At 54.6% G+C, this 24,156-nt stretch overlaps 1 protein-coding gene across 1 annotated transcript; it reads right to left on the reverse strand.

Annotated features, from left to right (window-relative positions):
- Window positions 1–170: 170 nt before the first annotated feature.
- On the reverse strand, window positions 171–14,659 carry CCND3 (cyclin D3). The gene is made up of 5 exons (XM_038162432.1): window positions 14,404–14,659; window positions 12,829–13,044; window positions 7,142–7,301; window positions 5,243–5,385; window positions 171–1,788 (listed from the first exon to the last, which is right to left on the reverse strand). Exons 1-5 carry the CDS (start codon window positions 14,599–14,601, stop codon window positions 1,630–1,632), a joined length of 876 nt encoding a protein of 291 aa, XP_038018360.1. The 5' UTR covers window positions 14,602–14,659; the 3' UTR covers window positions 171–1,629.
- Between the last annotated feature and the right edge of the window lie 9,497 nt (window positions 14,660–24,156).

Raw genomic sequence — 24,156 nt, forward strand, 5'->3', positions numbered from 1 at the left:
CGAAGGCTTTTGGCTCCACCACCATCCCTGAGCTGCCCTGGGTGTCCCTCAGGGTCCTGCCTGCCCTCTCCCCACTCCATCCTGGGAAAAGCAGGGCCGGAGCTCCCAAAGGATCCCCAGCACCGGGGAGAGATCCAAGAACGGCGCAGGGAAACCCTCGAGCCACTGGTGGGGTTTTTTTTTTTGGTTTTTTTTTGTTTAAAATATTTTATTGCAACATCACAGGGTTCTCTGGCTCTCCCAGCAGCGGGACTCGTGCGAGTGAACACCAAACCAAAGTTTACTCTTAAATTAAAAATTCACTTTTTTATATATATATATATATATATATTAAAAAAGAAAAAGAAACACATTTCCTTTTGCACAGCCAGGCTGTCCCAGCCCTCCTGCTCGCAGGAGGCAGTGGCTCCGTGGGTTTCCGGACCAGGCAGGCTCAGGGAGGAGCAGCAGCCCCACCTTTTTCCGCCGGATTTTTGTGGGGCTGGTGGCATCCAAAAGGAAGATTTCTACCTCCTTTTCCACATCCCCCACGGGAGGACAACAGCCACATGGCCAGAGCTCCTCAGGCAGCAGCAGCAGCGTCTGCCTCCCATCCCTGTGGAGTCTCTGGCCTCTGCTTAATTCCACTCTGGTTTTCTCATAGAAAAGCAGCATTTTTTTTTCCTTTTTTTGTTTTTTTTTTTTTTTTTTTCTCTGTTTCACAACAATTTTTATAAAAAAAACCTAACAGGATCAACAACAACGATACAAAAACGCAGTAATTGCTTTTCCAACTCAAGTGCGCAGCAAAGTTTTCCACCCTGTTGGGAGGCAGCTCGGATCCACGAGGGTGAACGCGGCCCCCTCCTGAGCGTGATCCGAAATCCCTGCCTTGGAAGAGCGGAGGTGCATCCCAGACTATAGCAGCACGTTCAAAGGTTTTCCTTAAATCCTAGTCTGATGCCTAAGCTACCGCAGGGCCCAGCAGCCTCCGAGGAGTCTCCCACTGCCCGGGGAGCCAGGGAAGGGGCGAAGGGGGAAGGCACTTTTTTGGGAAGCAGAGGAGAGCGGCATCTGGGGAACGCCAGCTCTCCTGCCTCCCCTTTCCCAGCAGTGAACAATAAATTAAGCAGCCGAGGGGACCCTGAACTCCTCCCAAGGCGCGGGCGGGGAGCGCGGCCCCGAAATCTCACACCCAACAGCAAAAAAACAAACGAGCCCCACGGGTCCTCTCCAAGCAGAAGCAGCTGCACGCCTTCCCCCGGAGCTGTGGGAACGTGGCACGAAGCAATCGGGACCCGGGGGCCACCGAGCAGCCGCTCCACGCGGAAGGAGCTGGGGGTGACGAGGGTTCGGGTCCTGCAGGGCTGGCTCTCCGTGGATTTTGTCCCTCGCGGGGCCACGAGCAGCCCCGGAGAGCCAGGAAACACCAACACAGAAACAATTCCAACTTCGTCCAGCCTCCTGCTGCCCCGTGCCCTGGCACCACCCGGGGCACCCCCCCGGCCTCCTGCGGCAGCTCCGAGCGCGGGTCCCGCTCCCCCTTCCCAGCCTGGGAGGGGCCCCTCGGAGGAGCTGGGTGGGCAGGGGGGGATGCAGCGAGCTGGGGGTGTCCAGGGAGGGGCCGGAGCTCTGGGCGAGGGCACTCGGTCACAGGTTGATGTCGGTGACGTCCGTGGGGGTGCCGGTGGGCTGGCTGCCCCCGTACGGCGCCGTCTTGGCGCTGAATTCCTGCTGGGGTTGGGCTGCCTGCTTCAGGCTCTCGGCTAAGGCCGCCTCGATCTGCTCCTGACAGGCCTTCAGGCAGTCCTGGGACGGGGAAACACGGCAGCCATCAGATCCTGCTGCTGCTGCTCCTTCGGAACAGCTCCGAGCAGCTGCCGGGCTGCTCTGACCAGCGGGGAACAGGAGATCTTCTCCAGCAGTTTGTGCCCCCCCAGGCAAAGCCCCACGCTCTGGTTGTCCCTCTCCCACCTCCCCGCTGACCCCGTCCTGCAGGAATGTTGTGCCCAGCAGTTCCCAAAATCCTGGAGCCAGGGTGGGTGGGTGACAAGAGCAGGCCAACGTTCCCAGATCCCAAAAATGCGGCTGTGTCCTTGGAACGTGGATCCCCCTGCAGCTCCCCAGGCCCTCCAGCCCAGCTCTCCCAGAGCTCTGAGCAGCAGAGCTGCGCACAGGAATCCTGCCGGGTTCCCTTGGGGCAGCAGGACCCTCCCTGACCCCAAATCCACCCTCCACCAGCTCCCATCCACGCTGGGAGAACCACGCTGCGGCTCCCGAGCTTCTCACGAGGCTTTCACCCTCCTGTCCCCTCTGTGACACCCCCAGGGGACCCAGGGCTGGGGGACACGCACAGGAAGGCTGCCAACAGCAGCAGCTCTTGCCAGAAATGCAAACCCTGCTCTGGTTTTTCCCCCCACGAGCCGCGAGCAGGAGGAAACTCCCCCTCGGACCCGCTGGGAGCACAGCCCAGCCTGGTGACAGTTTGCACCTCACAGGACATTGTCACACCCCCGAAATCTCTTACCAGGAATCCGCCGGCGGTTCTTAGAAACTGACAGAGGATGTGGCGAGCGAAAATAGCAACGCCCAGCTCCCCTTCCCCGGCTCCCCGGCTTCCCGGCACTGCAGCCTCCTCCTGCCCCGGCACCGCCCGGCCCCGAGTGCCAGGGGCACCTGGGCAGGGGCTGGGCATGGGCTGTCCATCCCTGGACTGTCCATCCCCTGGGCACCTGGGCATCCCCTGGGCATGGACTGTCCATCCCCTGGGCACCTGGGCATGGATGTCCATCCCCTGGGCACCTGGGCATCCCCTGGGCATGGGCTGTCCATCCCCTGGGCACCTGGAGAGGGGCTGAGCATGGACTGTCCATCCCCCTGGACACCAGGGCATCTCCTGGGCATGGACTGTCCATCCCCTGGGCACCTGGGCAGGGGCTGAGCATCTCCTGGGCATGGACTGTCCATCCCCTGGGCACCTGGGCATCTCCTGGGCATGGGCTGTCCATCCCCTGGGCCCCTGGGCAGGGGCTGGGCATGGACTGTCCATCCCCTGGGCACCTGGGCAGGGGCTGGGCATGGATGTCCATCCCCTGGGCACCTGGGCAGGGGCTGGGCATCCCTGGGGGCACCTGGAGAGGGGCTGGGCATCTCCTGGGAATGGACTGTCCGTCCCCTGGGCACCTGGGCAGGGGTTGTGCATCCCCTGGGGCACCTGGCTGTGGGGTCACCTCGGACATGGGCTGCCTGTCACCATCCCCTGGCTGTCCACCACCATGGCCAGTCCATCCCTGGGCTCTCCATCACCCTCCCAGCTGTCCAGCACCATCCCTGGGCTGACCATCACCGTGCCCTGTCCATCCCTCTGGCCACTCCCTCCTGGGCTCTCCCAGCTGCCCACTGGCCATTCTGGATGCCAAGGCCACCCTGGCCACCCCCAGCCAGGCTCCTGCTGGCCACGAGCTGGCCCAGCCCTGCAGCACCATCCCTGCATTCCCAGCTGGGCCTGGCAGCTGCAGGAAGGGGGTGGCTCCTCCAGAGGGGAAACTGAGTCACAGCCTGGGCAGCAGCACCACCACAGGTGGGGGAGGCCGAGCCCAGGTGCTCTCCCAGGAACCCAAAATTCTGCGTTCACATCCCAGGAGGAGCTGCCACGGTCCTGCCTGGGCTGGAGCTGTTTGTGAGGCGCCCCACGCCTGGGCAGGGGGCACAGCAGATGCTGGGGAGGGACAGGAGGGGACGGGAGGCTCCGTTTCACCTCCTGTCCCTCCACAGAGCCCTCCTGTTTCACCTCCTGTCCCTCCACAGAGCCCTCCCTGCTTCCATTTCACCTCCTGTCCCTCCACAGAGCCCTCCCTGCTTCCCACCTGTTCCCTGCACAGCCCCGACCTCCCGGAGCAGGTTGGGAGCAGGTGGCTGCACTGATTCTCTCTTTAAAAAGGCCCCAGAGAACAAAAAAATTCCATCTGCACAAACAGAGCAGGAGGCTCCCCCCGGACAAAGGCACCCCCACCCTGCCCCAGGTCCTGGCAGGGCTCTGTAACTGACCTGGGCAGGGGAGGAGATCAAAGGGGAGAGGAACAGCTCCTGACTGGAGCCCCACAGGATCCTGTCCCTGCTCCAAGGGCAGTGAGGGGCTGGAGAACCCCCCCATGTCCTGATGTCCCCAAAGCTGGAAGGTTTCATGTCCCCAGCCCCCCTTTCCCCTCCCCAGGCAGGACACCTGCAACCGGACACTGAGGGGAGCAGATGCTGAGCCTGACGTGTCCCCGTCCCCGTCCCAGCCCGAGAACCCGATCCTGCCAACACCTGCCCGTGCAGGGAACAGATCCTGCCCTTTGTGTGGCATTTCAAAGGCTCGGAGCCCACCCTGCCCTGCCCAGGCTGGGCTTGGCATCATCCCACAGCCCTCGGTTCTCCTCAGAGCGGGGCAGCTCCGTTTGAACAGCACAATTCCACAGAACTGTGAATTCCACAGAACCCCAGAGCAGCTGGGGCTGGAAGGGCCCTCTGGAGTCCATCCCTGCATCCCAGGCTGACCATCCCCATGGCCAGACCATCCCACACTGACTGTCACCACAGCCAGACCATCCCTGCATCCCAGGCTGACCATCACCATGGCCAGTCCATCACCATGACCAATCCATCCCTGGCCTGTCCATCACCATGACCAATCCATCCCTGGGCTCTCCCTCACCATGACCAGTCCATCCCAGTCTCTCCATTCCCATGGCCAGACCATCCCTGGGCTCTCTCTCACCATGGCCACTCCATTCCAGGCTGTCCATCCCTGCGGCCAGTCCATCCCCGTCTCTCCATTCCCATGGCCAGACCATCCTGGACTGTCCCTCACCATGCCCAGTCCCTCACCATCCCCAGCCCTCCATCACCATGGCCACTCCATTCCAGGCTGTCCATCCCTGTGACCAGTCCATCCCAGTCTCTCCATTCCCATGGCCAGTCCATCCTGGGCTGTCCCTCACCACGCCCAGTCCATCCCCAGCCCTCCATCACCATGGCCACTCCAATCCAGGCTGTCCATCCCTGTGGCCGGTCCATCCCAGGCTCTCCACCACGACCAAACCACCCCTCCCCAGGGCCACCTGGAGCAGGTGACACCGGTGATGCATCCAGGTGGATCCCCAGCACCTCCAGAGGCGCAGACCCCACACCCTCCCCAGGCAGCTGATGTGCCACCCCTCCTGCGAGGAGCGGGAAGGCTCCCGGCCCCGTGCCAGCCCCGTGCCAGCGCCGTGCCCCTCACCAGCTCGGTGCCCGTGGTCCTGGCCAGCAGCTCGGTGACGGCGTCGCCGCCCAGGCCGCTCCCGGCCAGGCTGAGGCCGTGCACGGCGGCGCCCACGCTGCCCGTGGCGATCATGGACGGCGGGTACATCACGAAGGTGCAGTCTGCAGGGCCACACGGGGGAAGAGCTGTTAGCGAGGGGAGGGCACCTTTCTCCTCATATCAATAGAGTAGAATAACATAGATAATCTATATATATTATATGATATATATATATGTACAGAATAATATATTACATTAAGTATGTACAGAATAATATATTATATATGAATAGAATAATATCTATAATCTATAATATATTATATTATATATTATATATGTATGTACAGAATAATATATTATATAACATATGAATATGAATAATATACATATCTATAATATATTATATAATATATTATATATGTATGTACAGATATATGAATAGAATAGAATATATATAATCTATAATATATAATATATTATATATGTATGTACAGAATAATATATTATATAAAATATGTACGTACAGAATAATATATTATATAATTTATGAATAGAATAGAATATATATAATCTATAATATATTATATAATATATTATATATGTATTACAGAATAATATACTATATAATATAGTATATACAGAATAATATATTATATAAAATATGAGTAGAATAATATATATAATATATTATATACTATATATGTATGTACAGAATAATATATTACATTAATATATGTAAAGAATATATATTATATAATATATGAATAGAATAATATCTATAATCTATAATATATTATATTATATATTATATATGTATGTACAGATATATTATATACATATATATAATAGAATAATATATATAATCTATAATCTATTATATAATATATAATATATGTATGTACAGAATATATATATATTATATATAGTATATAATATATTATATACTATATAATATATGTATGTACAGAATAATATATTATATAATATATGAATATATTATATTATATATATAATATATAATGTATGTATTATATATGTATGTACAGAATAATATACTATATAATGTATATGTGTGCAGAATATATACTATATATGTACAAAATAATATACTATACACGTATGTACAGAATAATATACTCTATATTATACATGCTAATATATAATAATAAAGCAATTAATTAGCCTTCTGCTATCCCTGGAGTCCTCCTCCTCCTCCTCATCACTCTCTGCCCCGTCAGGCCACCCCAGCACTGCTGGGAGCGAGGTGCAGCTGGGCTTTGGGGTGGGGCTGGCCCCGCAGGGGCACGCGGGGGCTCTGCAGGGTGGGCTGCAGGAGCACGGGACGGGCCGAGCTCCAGGCCAGGCTTCAGGAGGCGTTCAGGGATGGGGGGGCTCCAGAGGCTGAGCACAGCCAGGACTGAGCCCTGGCCAGCTCCCAGAACGTGGGGGTCACCCTCCCACGGGCACAGGCAGGGGCTGGCACCCCCAGGAGAGCCCCCCCTGAACCCTGGCTGCCCCCAGAACGTGGGGGTTCCCCCCAGGCACAGGCAGCGTGGCACCCCCAGGAGGCCCCCCCTGGGCTCCCCCCACGTGGGGGTTCCCTCCCACGGGCACAGGCAGGGGCTGGCACCCCCAGGAGAGCCCCCCCTGAACCCTGGCTGCCCCCAGAACGTGGGGGTCACCCTCCCACAGGCACAGGCAGGGGCTGGCACCCCCAGGAGAGCCCCCCCTGAACCCTGGCTGCCCCCAGAACGTGGGGGTTCATCCTCCAGGCACAGGCAGAGGCTGGCACCCCCAGGAGAGCCCCCCCCCGAACCCTGGGTGCCCCCAGACAAGGTGGGCAGCCCCTGGCAGGCGTGCCAGCCGCCCGGCCCCCACCTGTGGCACACAGGGCGATGAAGGTCTGCGCGTGCTTCTTCACCAGCTCCAGCTTGTCCGCGGGCAGCGGCAGCCGGTGCAGGATGTGCGGCAGGAAATCGTTGGCAATCACCGACACCAGGTCCCACTTGAGCTTCTCCAGCACCAGCAGCTCCCAGTGCTGCGGGGACAGCGGGGACAGCGGGGACAGCACGTCATGGGGCGGCTCAGGAGGCCCCAGGGCCAGTGCGGGACGGGGAAGGCACTGACCCTGACCCCCACCCAGCACAAATCCCCCTTTCCCCCAAATTCAGGATCCCATCAGGCTCAGGGCCTCCCCCACCCAGCACAAATCCCAAATTCAGGAATCAGGCTCAGAGCTTCCCCCACCCAGCACAAATCCCAAATTCAGGAATCAGGCTCAGAGTCTCCCCCACCCAGCACAAATCCCAAATTCAGGAATCAGGCTCAGGGCCTCCCCCACCCAGCACAAATCCCAAATTCAGGATCCCATCAAGTTCAGAGCCTCCTCCACCCAGCACAAATCCCAAATTCAGGAATCAGGCTCAGGGCCTCCCCCACCCAGCACAAATCCCAAATTCAGGAATCAGGCTCAGAGCCTCCCCCACCCAGCACAAATCCCTTTTCCCCCAAACTCAGGATCCCACCAGCTCAGCCAGGAGCTGCAGCAGAGGGATTTGAGGAAGTGACAACTCTCTTTCCCAAGCTCCCATCTTCATTTCCCCCTTTTTCTCTGCGTGCTGCCCCCCTCCCTCCTTCCCCTTGCACAACAAACCCGCCCGCGTTGCTCAAAGGACCAGAATTGCTCAAGCTTGCCCCACCCTGGCCCCAGCTGTCACCCCCCACCCTCCAGGAGCCATTCCTGCCCCAGCTGTCACCCCCCCACCCCTCCAGGAGCCATTCCTGTCCCCCAGCTGTCTCCGCTGTCCCCTGCAGGAGCCATTCCTGTCCCCTGTCACCCCCCAGCCCCGCTGTCCCCTCCAGGAGCCATTCCCCCCAGCTCCGCTGTCCCCTCCAGGAGCCATTCCTGTCCCCAGCTCCACTGTCCCCTCCAGGAGCCATTCCTGTCCCCCAGCTGTCACCCCCCAGCCCCGCTGTCCCCTCCAGGAGCCATTCCTGTCCCCAGCTGTCACCCCCCAGCTCCACTGTCCCCTCCAGGAGCCATTCCTGTCCCCAGCTCCCGGCCTGGCGGGACTGGGAGGCTCCAAAGCCAAATCCGAGGGATAAAAGCAGAAAGGAGCTCGGGGAAAGAGGGGATCACTGGGGTTTGAGGGGCGGGAGCACAGGAGGAAGATGAGGATTGGGAAAAGGACCTTTGGAATGTCCTGAGGGGGACACACAGCCGAGGGACAGCTCTGTCCCCACCTGGGAGCCTCCAGAGGGTTGGGAAGGGACAAGGACACGCCTGGAGCTGACCCCAAAGGCTGCCCTGAGCCCACGGGGAGCTGCCAGCTCTGGTGGGACCCCCAGCCCGAGAGCCCGGCCCTGGGAGCCAGCGGGGCCACTGCCACCCTCGGGGCTGTGACACGACTGGGACAGCGTGTCCCCAAGGCTGGATCTGCCCACGGACGAGCTCTGGCTCCGCACTGTCCCTGCGCCAGCAGCCCTGACCTGGCAGGGCCAGCTGCAGGTGCCACTGTCCCCTCACCCAGCGACTGTCCCCTCACCCAGCGACTGTCCCCTCACCCAGCGACTGTCCCCACAGCCAGGGACTGTCCCCTCACCCAGGGATTGTCCCCACAGCCAGCGACTGTCCCCTCACCCAGGGATTGTCCCCTCACCCAGCGACTGTCCCCACAGCCAACGATTGTCCCCTCACCCAGGGATTGTCCCTACAGCCAGGGATTGTTCCCATGCTCAGAGATTGTCCCCACACCCAGGGATTGTCCTCAGGCTCAGGGATTGTCCCCAGGCCCAGGGACTGTCCCCTCACCCAGGGATTGTCCCCATGCCCAGGGATTTGTCCCCAACTCAGGGATTTGTCCCCAAGCCACAGGACAGAGCCCAGGGCAGCCTCTCCTGCCCCCTTTAAAAGATAAAGAATGAAATTTTAAAATAAATAATTAAATTTCAAAAAAATAAAGAATGAAATTAAAAAATAAAGAATGAAATTAAAAAATAAAGAATGAAATTAAAAAATAAAGAATGAAATTAAAAATAAAGAATGAAATTAAAAAATAAAGAATGAAATTAAAAAATAAATAATGAAATTAAAAATAAAGAATGAAATTAAAAAATAAAGAATGAAATTAAAAAATAAAGAATGAAATTTAAAAATAATGAAATTTAAAAATAAAGAATGAAATTTAAAAAATAAAGAATTAAATTTAAAAATGAAAAATTAAATTAAAAATAAAGCATTACATTAAAAAAATAAAGAATTACATTTTAAAAAGCCCAACAAGGTGGGTTAGAGAAGGGCCTGGACGGAAACCCAACTTCCTCCAAATGGACAAATCCCTCCTTGCATCATTTCCTTCTCCCCCAGAATAACTCCAGAGAGGTTCTGTGTCCTTTCTGAAGGGCTGAGCTGCTGCCAAGCACCCCTGCCCGAGGAGGAGGAGGAGGAGGAAGCAGGGAATGCGAGCCAGCTTCCTGCTGGGATGGCCCCGGGCCACCAGGATGTCCCATTGTCCCCAGGCTGCTGAAGAAGCTCCCCTGGCCCTGCTCTCCCCTCCCTCCTCTTCCAGGGGGTTGGGAAAGAGCAGGGGATGAGCACAGAGGGGGAAGCAGCAGCTCTGGGGTGTGGAAATTCAGATTTAACTCCCTCAGGCCCCTCAGCCAGGGTGAATCCTCCACAGATCCCTGAGATCTGAGAAGGTCTGATAGGGAAGGCTCGGATATTTTCTCTTTACTGGAGCAGGATGTGCTCCAAAAAGGGTTGAAATCCAAGGAAATCCTGTAACCTGGGTTTAACTCCCTCAGCCAGGGTGAATCCCTCAGATCCCTGGGTATTCCCTCTATACTGGAGCAGGATGTGCTCCAAAAATCCATGGAAACCAGGGAGGAGGACTCTCCATGGACAATTCAGATTTAACTCCCTCAGCCAGGGTGAATCCCTCAGATCCCTGGGCGTTCCCTCCATTCCCTCTTTCCTGGAGCAGGGGATGAGCACAGAGGGGGAAGGAACTGCTCTGGGGTGTGGAAATTCAGATTTAACTCCCTCAGGCCCCTCAGGCAGGACAAACCCTTCAGATCCCTGAGATCTGGAAGGTCTGACAGGAGAAGCTCGGATATTTTCTCTTTACTGGAGCAGGATGGTCCCAAAAAGGGCTGAAATCCATGGAAACCCAGGGAGGAGCACCCTCCATGGACAATTCAGATTTAACTCCCTCAACCAGGGTGAATCCTTCTCAGATCCCTGGATATTTTCTCTTTACTGGAGCAGGATGTGCCCCAAAAAGGGTTGAAATCCACGGAAATCCAGTAACCTGGGTTTAACTCCCTCAGCCAGGGTGAATCCCTCAGATCCCTGGGTATTCCCTCTATACTGGAGCAGGATGTGCTCCAAAAATCCATGGAAACCAGGGAGGAGGACTCTCCGTGGACAATTCAGATTTAACTCCCTCAGCCAGGGTGAATCCTTCAGATCCCTGGATATTTTCTCTTTACTGGAGCAGGATGGTCCCCAAAAAGGGTTGAAATCCATGGAAACCAGGGAAGAGGACCCTCCATGGGCTCTCCAGGCCCAGGGATCCCCCAGTGCCTCAGTTTCCCCCCCTCAGGTTGCTGGAACAGCCCCCTGCTCTGCTGAGCGCCCACATTCCCACCAGGAGAGAAGAAAAGGATCCAGTTTGCTTGGGAAAGCCAAGAAAAATCACCTCTGACCCCCAAAATAAAATAATTTTCATCCATATCGACATCACCAAGCAGCCAAGAGCATCCCAGGGATCCTGGGAGGGGGGGAACAAACCCATTTATTTTAGATCTCCTTCCTGGATGGAAGGAGAATTCCAGGAAGGATCAGGGAAGATTAGCAGGAATGAACCCTGGGAATCTCTAGGGATGTTCTGCCTGCTCCTCTCCTGCTCCAGGCTGAGCTGGGAGCAGCAAATCCTTGCCAAAAAATCAGATTTAAACCCAGCTGGGGGCTGCAGGGAGCCCCAGGAGTGGCCGTGGTGTCCCCCAGGGATGGGGACAGCACTCTGCACCCCATCCCCGTCCCTCATCAGCTCCCGAGGGCTAATTAAGGCAATCAGCACCCACTAATGACTTCAGGGGTTCTGGAGGGGAGGGGATTTTCCCCGGCCTTGGGAAAAACCGGGCTGAGCTCAGAGCTCTGCAGTTCCCAGCAGTGCCCCCGGGTCACACCTGGGGGTTCTGGGGGCTCTGCCCAGCTGGGGCTCACATCAGCCACCCCAAAACCACCAGGGCTGCTCAAGGGGGTGATGAGTAACCCTGAGAAGCCCTCGGGGTCCCCAGGGATGTTCCGTCACCGAGGGGAGGTCACTGCTCCCTCCTGAGGCCCCCCAAAAACAAAAAGGGTTTTTCTCCCGTTTCCTCCCTCGTGGCCGAGGCTGAGCTCGGCAGGTTTGGATCTCAGAGTTTTCATCAGACACCATCAGAAACATTTGGCCTCTCAGAGCCTCAGAAGGAGCTCTGTAGGATGAGAAACGCAGGGGTAGAGCAGGAATTCCACCCGTGCCCAGCACCCCCGAGCACCCCCCGGGCTCCCCAGCTCACAAACCCCTCACGGCCGCTCCGCACCTAAAACCTGATTGTTCCTGCTGCTGTGGAAGTGGATCTCCCACATTCCCCCAATTCCTGCAGCTGGGGAGAGGCTGGGCTGCCTCACCCTGAGCTTGGAGATGCCACTGGAGTGACAGCTGGGACAGGAAACCTCCTCCACAACCAGGATGGGGACAATTGAGGGGACAATGGAGGGGACAATGGAGGGGACAATGGAGGGGACTATTCTGCTGCCCAGCATGGGGAGGGTGGAAAATCCTTCACCAGGGAGAGGAGAGTGCAGAGGGATGGGATCAGGAGATGCCCAAGGAGCTGGGCACTGGCAGGGTACCAGAGCTTGGAGCCCTGGAGATGTCACTGGAGTGACAGCCCAGAGTGACAGCCCAGAGTGACAGCTCGGTGCTGGCACAGGAAACCTCCTCCACAACCAGGATGGGGACAATTGAGGGGACAATTGAGGGGACAATTCTGCTGCCCAGCATGGGGACGGTGGAAAATCCTTCACCAGGGAGAGGAGAATGCAGAGGGATGGGATCAGGAGATGCCCAAGGAGCTGGGCACTGGCAGGGTACCAGAGCTGTGAGCCCTGGAGATGTCACTGGAGTGACAGCCCAGAGTGACAGCCCAGAGCTGGGACAGGAAACCTCATCCACAACCAGGAGGGGACAATTCTGCTACGTGGGACGATGAAAAATCCTTCAGCAGGGAGGGGGGGAATGCAGAGGGATGGGATCAGGAGGTGCCAGGCAGGAGCTGGGCACTGGGAGGGTACCAGAGCTTGGAGCCCTGGAGATGCCACTGGAGTGACAGCCCAGAGTGACAGCCCAGAGTGACAGCTCGGTGCTGGCACAGGAAACTCCTTCCACAACCAGGATGGTGACAATTCTGCTGCATGGGGAGGATGGAAAATCCTTCACCAAGGAGGAGGGGAACGGGATCAGGAGGTGCCAGGCAGGAGCTGGGCCCAGGGAGGGGCACAGGGAGGGGCACAGCGTTACCAGCAGCTCCTGGGGGGTGATGGAGTTGTCGGTGTAGATGCAGAGCTTCTCCACGGTCAGGGGCATGGTTTCCCTCAGCTTGGAGGCCAGCAGCATGCACACAGCTCCCAGCAGCTGCAGGTGGTTCTTCTGCACGGCCACCGAGGCCAGGTACCGATCCACGTAGTTCATGGCCAGAGGGAACACCTCCTCCTCACACTTCTGCTCCTCGCACACCTGCCAGCGCCGGGGGCACGGACACCAGAGAGAAAAGGAAGTTTCGGTGAGAGGAGAGAGCTTCAGAGCCGCTCTTTCACACTTGTCACACGGAGCTGCAGGCGTCGCCCCCGCGGTGTCACCCTGAGGCTTCTCCTTCCTCCAGGAGCGGGCTGCAGCCCCGAAGGGCACGCGGAAAAAATCGGAATTTGCCCCAGTTCTACTCCTGCCAGCCCTGCCCTGGCGAGCTCTGCAGCAAAGCTGGAGGGTGAGGAGAAGGATCCGGCAGATCCACCTGGAGCTCTCCAGGGATGTGAGGAGAATCAATGGCAGCGCCCAAATCAACGCCAGCTCCCCCAGAGTCCCCTCCCTGAGCCACCAGCAGAGCCCAGCAGCTCCAAACTTCAGCCCCGCGCTCTTATCTGCCACCGGCACGGCAGCACTTGTCACGTCGAACTTCCTTCTTTCGGCACGGCCATAAAATATTGCGGCTTCTCCTCCTCCTCCTGTGCCCTGCTCCTGCTGCCAGCAGCGGCCGTGGGGACAGTGACACGCAGGTCGTGACAGCCGCCAGCGCCAGCCCGGAGCCGCTCGTTTATCTAGCGACCCTCCTTCAAAAGGGGATTGTGGGAACGGGGCGACAGCAGGGGAAAAACCCTTGGAAATCGAAATATTCCCGATTTCTTTGGAAGCGACAGGCGGGACCCAGCCCTGCAGAACTGTCATTAATTGGGACTCTCCTCTGTGACCCCACCAGGGATCCCCCCTGCCCTGAACTCGGGGAACAGAGTGACAGCAAGGGGAAAAACCCTTGAAAACTGAAATATTCTCGATTTCTTTGGAAGCGCTCCCCGCAGCACCAGCTGGGGACAGGCGGGACCCAGCCCTGCAGAACTGTCATTTACTGGGACTCTCCTCTGTGACCCCACCAGGAGATCCCCCCTGCCCCGAACTCGGGCAACAGAGTGACAGCAGGGGGAAAACACCCTTGAAAATTGAAATATTCCCGATTTCTTTGGAAGCGACAGGCGGGACCCAGCCCTGCGGAACTGTCATTTATTGGGACTCTTCCTGCGACCCCAGCAGGCGATGCCCCCTGCCCCGAGCTCCACCGCGGATTCATTTTTAATTTCGGGAACTCATCGGCAGCGCTGTTATTTCCCCCTTGAAGCAGCCCCGGGGGCAGAGCCGGAGCTTTTGGGGCTCTCTCACCCCCCGATTTTGGCTTCGGGGGGGAAATCCCAGTTCCAGCACGGCCAAACTCACGGGGAGGCGACCAGCGGCATCACCCCGACCCGCCAGCGCCGCCTCCCCGGCTGTCCCCGGCTGTCCCCGGCTGTCCCCGCACCCCGAGCCCGGCGACACGCGGCGTTCCGGTACCTCGAGCATCCAGAAGGCCAACATCCTCCGCATGTAGGGCTGGATGTCGCGCTGCACGCACTGCAGGTAGGACACGCGGGGACTGTAGCGCTCCTCCAGGCTCAGCAGGTTCTGCAGCACCCGCCGGTCCCCCAGCAGATGCGGGTCCCGCCCGGCGCGGGGGGCGCGGGGCGCGGATTCCACGCACAGCAGCTCCATGGAGGGAGGGGGGGGGGGAGCCGGGCAGGGGCTGCGGGGACGCTGCGGGGACACGGAGGGGACACGGAGGGGACGCAGCGGCCGCCAGCGCCGGCTCCGCCGCGGGACGCCGGGAACTGGCGCCGCTCCCGCCCCGGCCCCGAGCGCCGCCGCGCACCGGCCGAGGGGGCGTGCCCGCGCCGCGCCGCGGCCAATCGCCGAGCGGCACCGCCGCGCCGCAGCCAATCGCCGAGCGCCGCCGCCGCGCCCGCCGGGGAGGGGGCGTGGCTGCAAGCGGAGCGCGCCAATCGCAGCGGGGAGCGCCGCGGGGGGGCGGGGCCAGGGGCGCGCCGGCGGGACGGGCGCACGTGGGGCGCGGCGGCGCTGCTGCCATCTTGGGGGGGGACACGGGGACAGGGACAGGGGACACGGGACAGCCCCTCCAGCCCCCGCTCCCAGCCCCTGACACTCGCATTTCCCACCAGCGTTGACTCCTATAACTTCTTTCCCCTTTCCCCTCTTTTTTCCTTCTTTTTTGCTTTCCTTTTCCATTTTTCCCCTATTTTTTCCCTATTTTTCCCCTTTTTTTTTTTTTCCTTTTTTTCAGCCCATTTTTTTTCCCGAAGGCCGCGGAAATAATCAGCCGCGCACACGTTTGCAGCCCGCCGCCTTCCGAACTTCCCCCTGGGTGCTGCGGGAGATAACGAGCGCCTCGGGGGGGCTGCCGAGATAAGGTTTTGTCAGGAGGAGAATTCCCAATTTTCGGGGAGCCCCTTTGAGAAGCGCCCCGCTGCTCGGCCCGCGGAGAATTTGAAATGGTTTTGTCATGTGGCTTCCCCAGCTCCGCGCTCCATCCGCCGCAATTGAGATTCTGCTGCTGGAAAGCGTCAGAAATCAGCCTATAAAATATTTTATACGTACAATTCGTGGTTTATATATCTAAAAGTTACAGATATCAAATTTATATGTTTATAAAGAATTTGTATTTTTACATATATAAAAATTATAGAAAAATAAATCTATAGATAAATATATAAAAATAAATATATAAATAAATATATATAAAAATATAAATAAATATATAAATGTTTAAATAAATATATAAAATAATTATATAGAAAAATATATAAATATAAAATAAATAAATATATAATAAATATATAAAATAAATATATAAATATATAAAATATAATAAATATATAAAAATAATTATATAAATATATACATATAAAAGTGAATGAATGAATATATATATATATATATATATATATATATATATATATATGGGATTTTTATATTTTATCTATGAAAATCTATACAATATATATATATATATGGGATTTTTATATTTTATCTATGAAAATCTATACAATAAAATCCAGATTGTCCACACAAAACTCGGGAATGGAGCGATGGGAGCTGCAGAAATCCCGAATCCCACAAGGATCCCAAAGTGGGCACCCCCGAGGGATCCCGCTGGGATATTCCTCTGCAAATAAACTCATTTTTAGGCTGAGCGACAAAAATGTGCCACTGCACACGCAAGTGACATTCGGGCATTTCCACCTGGGCCGTTTGGAGGCATTTGGGGCCCAAAAAATGCACCCAAAGAAAGGAAACGGGGCGCTTTGTCATCTGAGGAATCCGTCGGTGACGAACACACCCCCAATTAATCAAGGCAATTAAGACAAGACCCAAGGCTTTGTTCCGTCAGCTCAGGAATTGTTTGGGGGAGGTTTCAGAAATGAAAATCATCTTTGTGATCAGAGCTTTAGAGGCTCGAAATGCCCCTGGTGACAGCGGACACCGAGGGGACACCCTCGATGCCCTGGCTTAATTCATGCCATTGATTCTTGCCATTGATGCCATTAAATTTTTGCCATTGATGCCATTAATTATTGCCATTTATGCCATTAATTAATGCAATTTAATTCTTGCCATTGATGCCATTAAATTTTTGCCATTGATGCCATTAATTATTGCCATTTATGCCATTAATTAATGCCATTTAATTCTTGCCATTGATGCCATTAATTCTTGCCATTGATGCCATTGATTATTGCCATTGATGCCATTAATTATTGCCATTTATGCTATTAATTAACGCCATTTATGCCATTAATTTTTGCCATTTATGCCAATTAACTATTGCCATTGATGCCATTAATTATTGCCATTTTATTCCGGGATAACACTATTTTATTCCATGATAACGCTATTTTATTCCGGGATAACGCTATTTTATTCCATGATAATGCTATTTTATTCCGGGATAATGCTATTTTATTCCATGATAACGCTATTTTATTCCATGATAACGCTATTTTATTCCATGATAACGCTATTTTATTCCGGGATAATGCTATTTTATTCCATGATAACGCTATTTTATTCCATGATAACGCTATTTTATTCCGGGATAATGCTATTTTATTCCATGATAACGCTATTTTATTCCATGATAACGCTATTTTATTCCGTGATAACGCTATTTTATTCCGGGATAACGCTATTTTATTCCATGATAATGCTATTTTATTCCATGATAATGCTATTTTATTCCATGATAACGCTATTTTATTCCGTGATAACGCTATTTTATTCCGGGATAACGCTATTTTATTCCATGATAACGCTATTTTATTCCATGATAACGCTATTTTATTCCGGGATAACGCTATTTTATTCCATGATAATGCTATTTTATTCCGGGATAACGCTATTTTATTCCATGATAACGCTATTTTATTCCATGATAACGCTATTTTATTCCATGATAACGCTATTTTATTCCATGATAACGCTATTTTATTCCGGGATAATGCTATTTTATTCCGTGATAACGCTATTTTATTCCATGATAACGCTATTTTATTCCGTGATAACGCTATTTTATTCCATGATAACGCTATTTTATTCCATGATAACGCTATTTTATTCCGGGATAATGCTATTTTATTCCATGATAACGCTATTTTATTCCATGATAACGCTATTTTATTCCGTGATAACGCTATTTTATTCCATGATAACGCTATTTTATTCCGTGATAACGCTATTTTATTCCGGGATAACGCTATTTTATTCCATGATAACGCTATTTTATTCCATGATAACGCTATTTTATTCCGGGATAATGCTATTTTTTTGGGGGGATAATGCCATTTTTCCCCCCAGGTTCAGCTGTCCCTCGTTTTCCCCCCGGGGTCCGGGTGCCAGGTTCGGCTGGGCCCGGGCAGGGCCGTTCCAGCCCGGGGAGCACCCAAGGGACACCGCTGCTGCCACCAGGCCGCGCTGACCCCGCTGGCCGTGTCCCCCTGTCCCCAGGCTGTCACTGGGTGGCTCCGAGGCTGCCGAGAGCTTTCCAGGGCATCGCTGGAACGCCCAGGGAGGGGAAAGCTCAGCCCAGCAGGGACACCTGCCACTGTCCCCGGGTGCCACCAGCCCTGTGCAGCCCGGCCGGGACACGCCCGGGATCCAGGATTCCCTGGGAATGAGCCTCGAGTCCTGAAATTGGGATTTTTTACGGAATCCTGGGATGGTTTGGGTTGGAAGATCCTAAGGATCATCCCATTCCCAGCCCTGCCACGGCAGGGACACTTCCCAGGGTGCTCCAGCCTGGCCTGGGACACTCCAGGGATGGAGCAGCCACGGATTCCTTGGGAATGAGCCTCGAGTCCTGAAATTGGGATTTCTTACAGAATCCTGGAATGGGTTGGGTTGGAAGATCCTAAGGATCATCCCACTCCCAGCCCTGCCATGGCAGGGACACTTCCCATGGTCCCAGGGTGCTCCAGCCCGGCCTGGGACACTCCAGGGATGGAGCAGCCACGGATTCCCTGGGAATTTACAGGCTGCAGTCCTGAAATTGGGATTTTTTTATCCAGGGAACCCTTGGCTGAGTTTTGGGAGACGAACATCCTCTGAAGTTTGGGGTTTTGGGAGATGAACTCCCTGTGGAGTTTTGGGGTTTTGGGAGACAAACATCCTCTGAGGTTTGGGGTTTTGGGAGATGAACACCCTGTGAAGTTTTGGGAGATGAACTCCCCGTGGAGTTTTGGGGTTTTGGAAGACGAACATCCTCTGAAGTTTGGGGTTTTGGGAAATGAACTCCCTGTGGAGTTTTGGGGTTTTGGGAGATGAGCATCTGGTCGAGTTTGGGGTTCTGGCTGGGAAATCCTCGGGGAACGCTGGAGCAGCCCCAGGGCAGGAGGGCGAGGAGCATTTTGCTGCCCCCATTGGGGTTCGGGGTCCCGGGGGGCTCCGAGCTCCCCCAGCCCCGGCCGGGATGCGGAAGGGCCGGAATTCCAACAAAAGCTGCGGCTCCAGCAGGGCCGGGAGCGAATCCCGCTCTGCCCCCCCAGCCCCGGAGCTGGCAGCGGCAGCGGGGGAAGGAGCTCCGGGTGTCCCGGGAGCCTGGAAAGGTTTCCCGGAGACACCGGCACAGCCCGCGGCAATGTCAGAGCGCGCCGTGCCCGCGGGCCGCGCTGCCAGCCCCGCTGGCGCTGCCACTTCCTGCGGGCGGCCGTGCCAGCTGCTGGCACCGGCACAGCGACACCAGCCTGGGGGCTCTCAGGGGACAGGGACACCAGCCTGGGGGTGTCCCCTGGGGGGCTCTCAGGGGACAGGGACACCAGCCTGGGGGGCTCTCAGGGGACAGGGACACCAGCCTGGGGGGTGTCCCCTGGGGGGTTCTTGGGGACAGGGACATCAGCCTGGGGAGTCTCAGGGGACAGGGACACTCAGCCTGGGGTGTTCTTGGGGACAGGGACACAGAGCCTGGGGGGGCTCTCAGGGGATGGGGACATCAGCCTGGGGGGTGTCCCCGGTCTGGGGGGCCTGGGGGGCTCTCAGGGGACAGGCGCACTCAGCCTGGGGGTTGACAGGGACATCAGCCTGGGGGGTGTCCCCTGGGGGGCTCTCAGGGGACAGGGACATCAGCCTGGGGGGTGTCCCCTGGGGGGTTCTTGGGGACAGGAACACTCAGCCTGGGGGGTGTCCCCTGGGGGGCTCTCAGGGCACAGGGACACTCAGCCTGGGGGGTTCTTGGGGACAGGGACACTCAGCCTGGGGGGTGTCCCTGGTCTGGGGGGCCTGGGGGGCTCTCAGGGGACAGGGACATCAGCTTGGGGGTTGACAGGGACACTCAGCCTGGGTGCTGTCCCCTGGGGGTTCTTGGGGACAGGAACATCAGCCTGGGGAGTCTCAGGGGACAGGGACACTCAGCCTGGGGGGTTCTTGGGGACAGGGGCACTCAGCCTGGGAGGTTCTTGGGGACAAAGACACTCACCCTGGGTGGTGTCCCCTGGGGGTTCTCAGGGGACAGGGATACTCAGCCTGGGTGGCTCTCAGGGGACAGGGACACTCAGCCTGGGGGGTGTTCCCTGGGGGGCTCTCAGGGGACAGGGACACACAGCCTGGGGGCTGTCCCCTGGGGGGCTCTCAGGGGACAGGGACACTCAGTCTGGGGGTTCTCAGGGGACAGGGACACTCAGCCTGGGGGGTTCTTGGGGACAGGGACACACAGCCTGCGGGGCTTTCAGGGGACAGGGACACTCAGCCTGGGGGCTGTCCCCTGGGGGGTTCTTGGGGACAGGGACACTCAGCCTGGGGGCTGTCCCCTGGGGGGTTCTTGGGGACAGGGACACTCAGCCTGGGGGCTGTCCCCTGTCTGCAGAGCCTGGGGGTTCTCAGAGGTGAAACCACAACGGTTCTTGCAAATCACCCCCGGGCGGTCCCGGTGCCCTGCTGGCTCAGCTCGCACGCTTGCACAGCAAAGCCGTTTCCTACTTTTTAGTTTCCTAAGTCAGTTTTGTCCAGAGGAAAAAAAAATGAGAGATTTTCCACTAATGGGATGTGTGATGAAAATATGGGGACAATATTTATGTGGAAATCCATATTGGGAAGAGCCGGGGATTGGGATTGTGGAAATCCATATTGGGAAGAGCCAGGGATTGGGATTGTGGAAATCCATATTGGAAGATCCAGGGATTGGGATTGTGGAAATCCATATTGGGAAGAGCCAGGGACAGGGATTGTGGAAATCAGTATTGGAAGAGCCAGGGATTTGGGACTGTGGAAATCAATATTCACAGGGGAAATCCATATTGGGAAGAGCCAGGGATTGGGATTGTGGAAATCAATATTGGAAGATCCAGGGATTGGGATTGTGGAAATCAATATTCTGGGTGGAAATCCATATTGGAAGAGCCAGGGATTGGGATTGTGGAAATCAATATTCTGGGTGGAAATCCATTTTGGAAGAGCCAGGGCCTGGGGTTGATTTTCTCTTTTGCTCTGCTCAGGGCATTCAGCTGCTCCTGCCTCAGTTTCCCTCTGGCCGGGTGAGGTCACAGCGTTCGGACCCTCCAGCTGCTCTGGAATGCCCTCACGGAGCTCTAAAACTGACCACGTTTATTCTGCGCCTCCAGGGCACCCAGCCCGTTTCTATTTGGGTGATAAATTATTAATTATTAATCATTTTCTTGTCTCAAAGGGAACAGAGGCCTTCAGGATGGGAGAAAATTCCCAGGTGGGAGAGGATGCCTTTGGAAACAACCCCACAAACACAGAAACAAAGGACTGAATTCCCCTTGAGAATGGCAAGGGCCGGAGCAGCCCCTTGGAAAGGCACCTGCTAATTAACGGGGTGTAATTAATCAGCTTCGCACAGGATTTAGGGACTTTCAGAGCTCGGACTGCCTTTGGTAGTGACAGCTCCCAGGAGGACTTTGAAGCCCTGCCTGCTCCAGGGGCTGGGAATCCAGGATTTGGGAATATCATTGTTTTAAAAGCACCCCCAGGCCAAAATCTGGATATTTTTTGGGGGGGAAAGGCACCTGCTAATTAACGGGGTGTAAATTAATCAGCTTCGCACAGGATTTAGGGACTTTCAGAGCTCGGGCTGCCTTTGGTAGTGACAACTCCCGGCAGGACTTTAAAGTCCTGCCTGCTCCAAGGGCTGGGAATCCAGGATTTGGGAATATGATTGTTTTAAAAGCACCCCCAGGCCAAAATCTGGATTTTTTTGGGGGGAAAGGCACCTGGTAATTAACGGGGTGTAATTAATGAGCTTCATGCAGGATTTAGGCACTTTCAGAGCTCGGGCTGCCTTTTGAGGTGACAACTCCTTTGAAGCCCTGCCTGCTCCAAGGGCTGGGAATCCAGGATTTGGGAATATCATTGTTTTAAAAGCGCCCCCAGGCCAAAATCTGGATTTTATTTTTTTTTGGGGGCTCTGTCACACGCGGGAGGTGCCAAGCTCGAGATAAGGGGCACAAAGGAGCTGCCTGAGAAGCCGGGGCAGGGGGGAAATGCGGGATTTGGTTTCCCGGGAGAAGCTGCCAAAGGGTTTGTGCTGCCTGGTGACAAGGACGGGACCTGGCTGATGGGAAAAGGGATCCGGGCAGGATTTGTCCCAAAATCGGGTGGCCCTGGGCAGATCGGGGCTTCGCTCCTTCCAGCAGGCAGCAGAGGATGTTGTGGTGGCGAAAGCAGCTCGGTGTGGCCGTATTTAAATCAGCAGAAGTGTAAGAGAAACGGGCTCTGCTGTAAAGCGGGGCCAAATTTGGGTAAAAACATCTCAGGGGGAATAAAGGTCCTCCAGCTCAGCAAGCAGTGATGGCCGAGGTTGCCACACATGGCAGGAAGAAAAATGAAAATGAAAGTAAAAATAAAAATAGAAAATAAAAATAAAAAATAAAAATAGAAATAAAAATAAAAATAATAGAAAATAAAAATAAAAATAAAATAGAAATAGAAATAGAAATAGAAATAAAAATAATAGAAAATAAAAATAAAAACAAAAATAGAAATAAAAATAAAAATAATAGAAAATAAAAATAAAATAGAAATAAAAATAATAGAAAATAATAACAGACATAAAATAGAAATAAAAATAAAAATAGAAAATAAAAATAAAAATAAAAAATATAAATGAGGAAATGCTCGTTAGTAGAATAAACCCTCAAAGTGAGATTCCTGCAATTAATTAAAAAGGAGATCAGAGCTAAGTATTGGGTGAGCTAAAAACCAAACTGGTGGGAAAAAATAAATAATAATCCCCAAAGAGAAGTGTCAGAGACTCCACCCTGCTGGCCCTGGGGCTGCCCGGCACTGGCACTGGGCAGGGTGGGGCTGCCAGCGTCTGTGAGGGGACCTGCCTGGAGAACCCCAAATGCACTGGGTGTTCATCTCCAGACCCCAAACTGCACTGGGTGTTCACCTCCAGAACCCCAAACTGCACTGGGTGTTCATCTCCAGACCCCAAACTGCACTGGGTGTTCATCTCCAGACCCCAAACTGCACTGGGTGTTCACCTCCAGACCCCAAACTGCACTGGGTGTTCATCTCCAGAACCCCAAATGCACTGGGTGTTCATCTCCAGACCCCAAACTGCACTGGGTGTTCATCTCCAGAACCCCAAACTGCAGAGAATGTTTGCCTCCTAAAACCCCAAACGATCTCCAAAACCCCAAACTTCACTGGGTGTTCATCTCCCAAAATCCCAAACTTCACTGGGTGTTCATCTCCCAAAACCCCAAACTTCACTGGGTGTTTGTCTCCCAAAAACCCCAAATTTCACTGGATGTTCATCTCCCAAAACCCCAAACTTCTCCAGAGTTTTGCCTCCCAAAACCCCAAACTTCACAGGGCGTTTATCTCCCAAACCCCAAACTTCTCCAGATGTTCATCTCCCAAACCTCACAGGATGCTCGTTTCCCAAAACCCCAAACTCCACAGGACGTTTGTCCCCCAGAACCCCAAACTCCAGAGGCCTTTTGTCCCCCAGAGTCTCGTGAGGAGTTGTTTTTTCCAGCTGAAACCAACCCCGGGTTTCTGCCTGTGCAGCCCTCTGTCCCTGGTGTCCCTGTGCTCCGTGGAGGAGCGGCCCTTGGCTGGGATGCCCTACAGGGGAATTTTGGGCTCTGAGCCTCCCTGTGGGTGAAACCAGCCTGGAGCAGGGCAGGGACGATCCCTCCCGTCCCACAGAAATCTCCCTGCTGGCCATCAGGATGGAGCCAGAGCTTTCCAGAACCTCTGGCCTCGTTTCCTGCAGAAAAACCCCGCTGAATCCAGCCTGGCCTCCCTTTCCCAGAAATTCTTCATCCTTTGGTTGATTGCTGCCCAGCCTGACCCCGGTGGGACAATCCCAAAGTGTCCCCAAGCGGGGCCCTCAGGACAGGCTCTGAGCCCGCTGAGGAGCGGCTGCAGCGTTTCCAGACGTGAAGAATCCCCTCGGGAGGCTCCGTTTTCGGGGCCAGCAGCTGGGGAGGGACGTTTGGGAAGCCGTGCCACGTCTGGATGTCCCCAGAGCCTGGCAGGTGGCACCTCGGTGGCTAATCCTGCCAGCCCAGCCTGGAGTTATCGAGGCCCCGGGAGCAGAAAGGGCAGAGATAAAACAAAAAGTCCTTTTTTTTTTTTTCCTTTTTTTTTGGTGCTCCTGCAGCTCCAGGCTTGGGTTTCTCGGAATGCAGGAGAAATGAGACAAACAAACGTGTGGGGATGGGGACAGGGAGTGATAGCACTGCCACCAGCGCTGGCCCTGGCCCTGGCCCTGTCCCCAGGCACGGGGAG

Source organism: Motacilla alba, chromosome 26 (genome assembly GCF_015832195.1).
Source record: "Motacilla alba alba isolate MOTALB_02 chromosome 26, Motacilla_alba_V1.0_pri, whole genome shotgun sequence".
Lineage (NCBI taxonomy): Eukaryota > Metazoa > Chordata > Aves > Passeriformes > Motacillidae > Motacilla > Motacilla alba.

Coding starts and splice junctions, on each gene's coding strand:
- CCND3 (XM_038162432.1), bottom strand. CDS start 14,601: ATGGAGCTGCTGTGCGTGGAATCCGCGCCCCGCGCCCCCCGCGCCGGG. Junction 13,045..14,403: donor TGGCCTTCTGGATGCTCGAG/GTACCGGAACGC, acceptor CGGCGCTGGCAG/GTGTGCGAGGAGCAGAAGTG. Junction 5,386..7,141: donor CATCGCCCTGTGTGCCACAG/GTGGGGGCCGGG, acceptor GTGGCCCTGCAG/ACTGCACCTTCGTGATGTAC.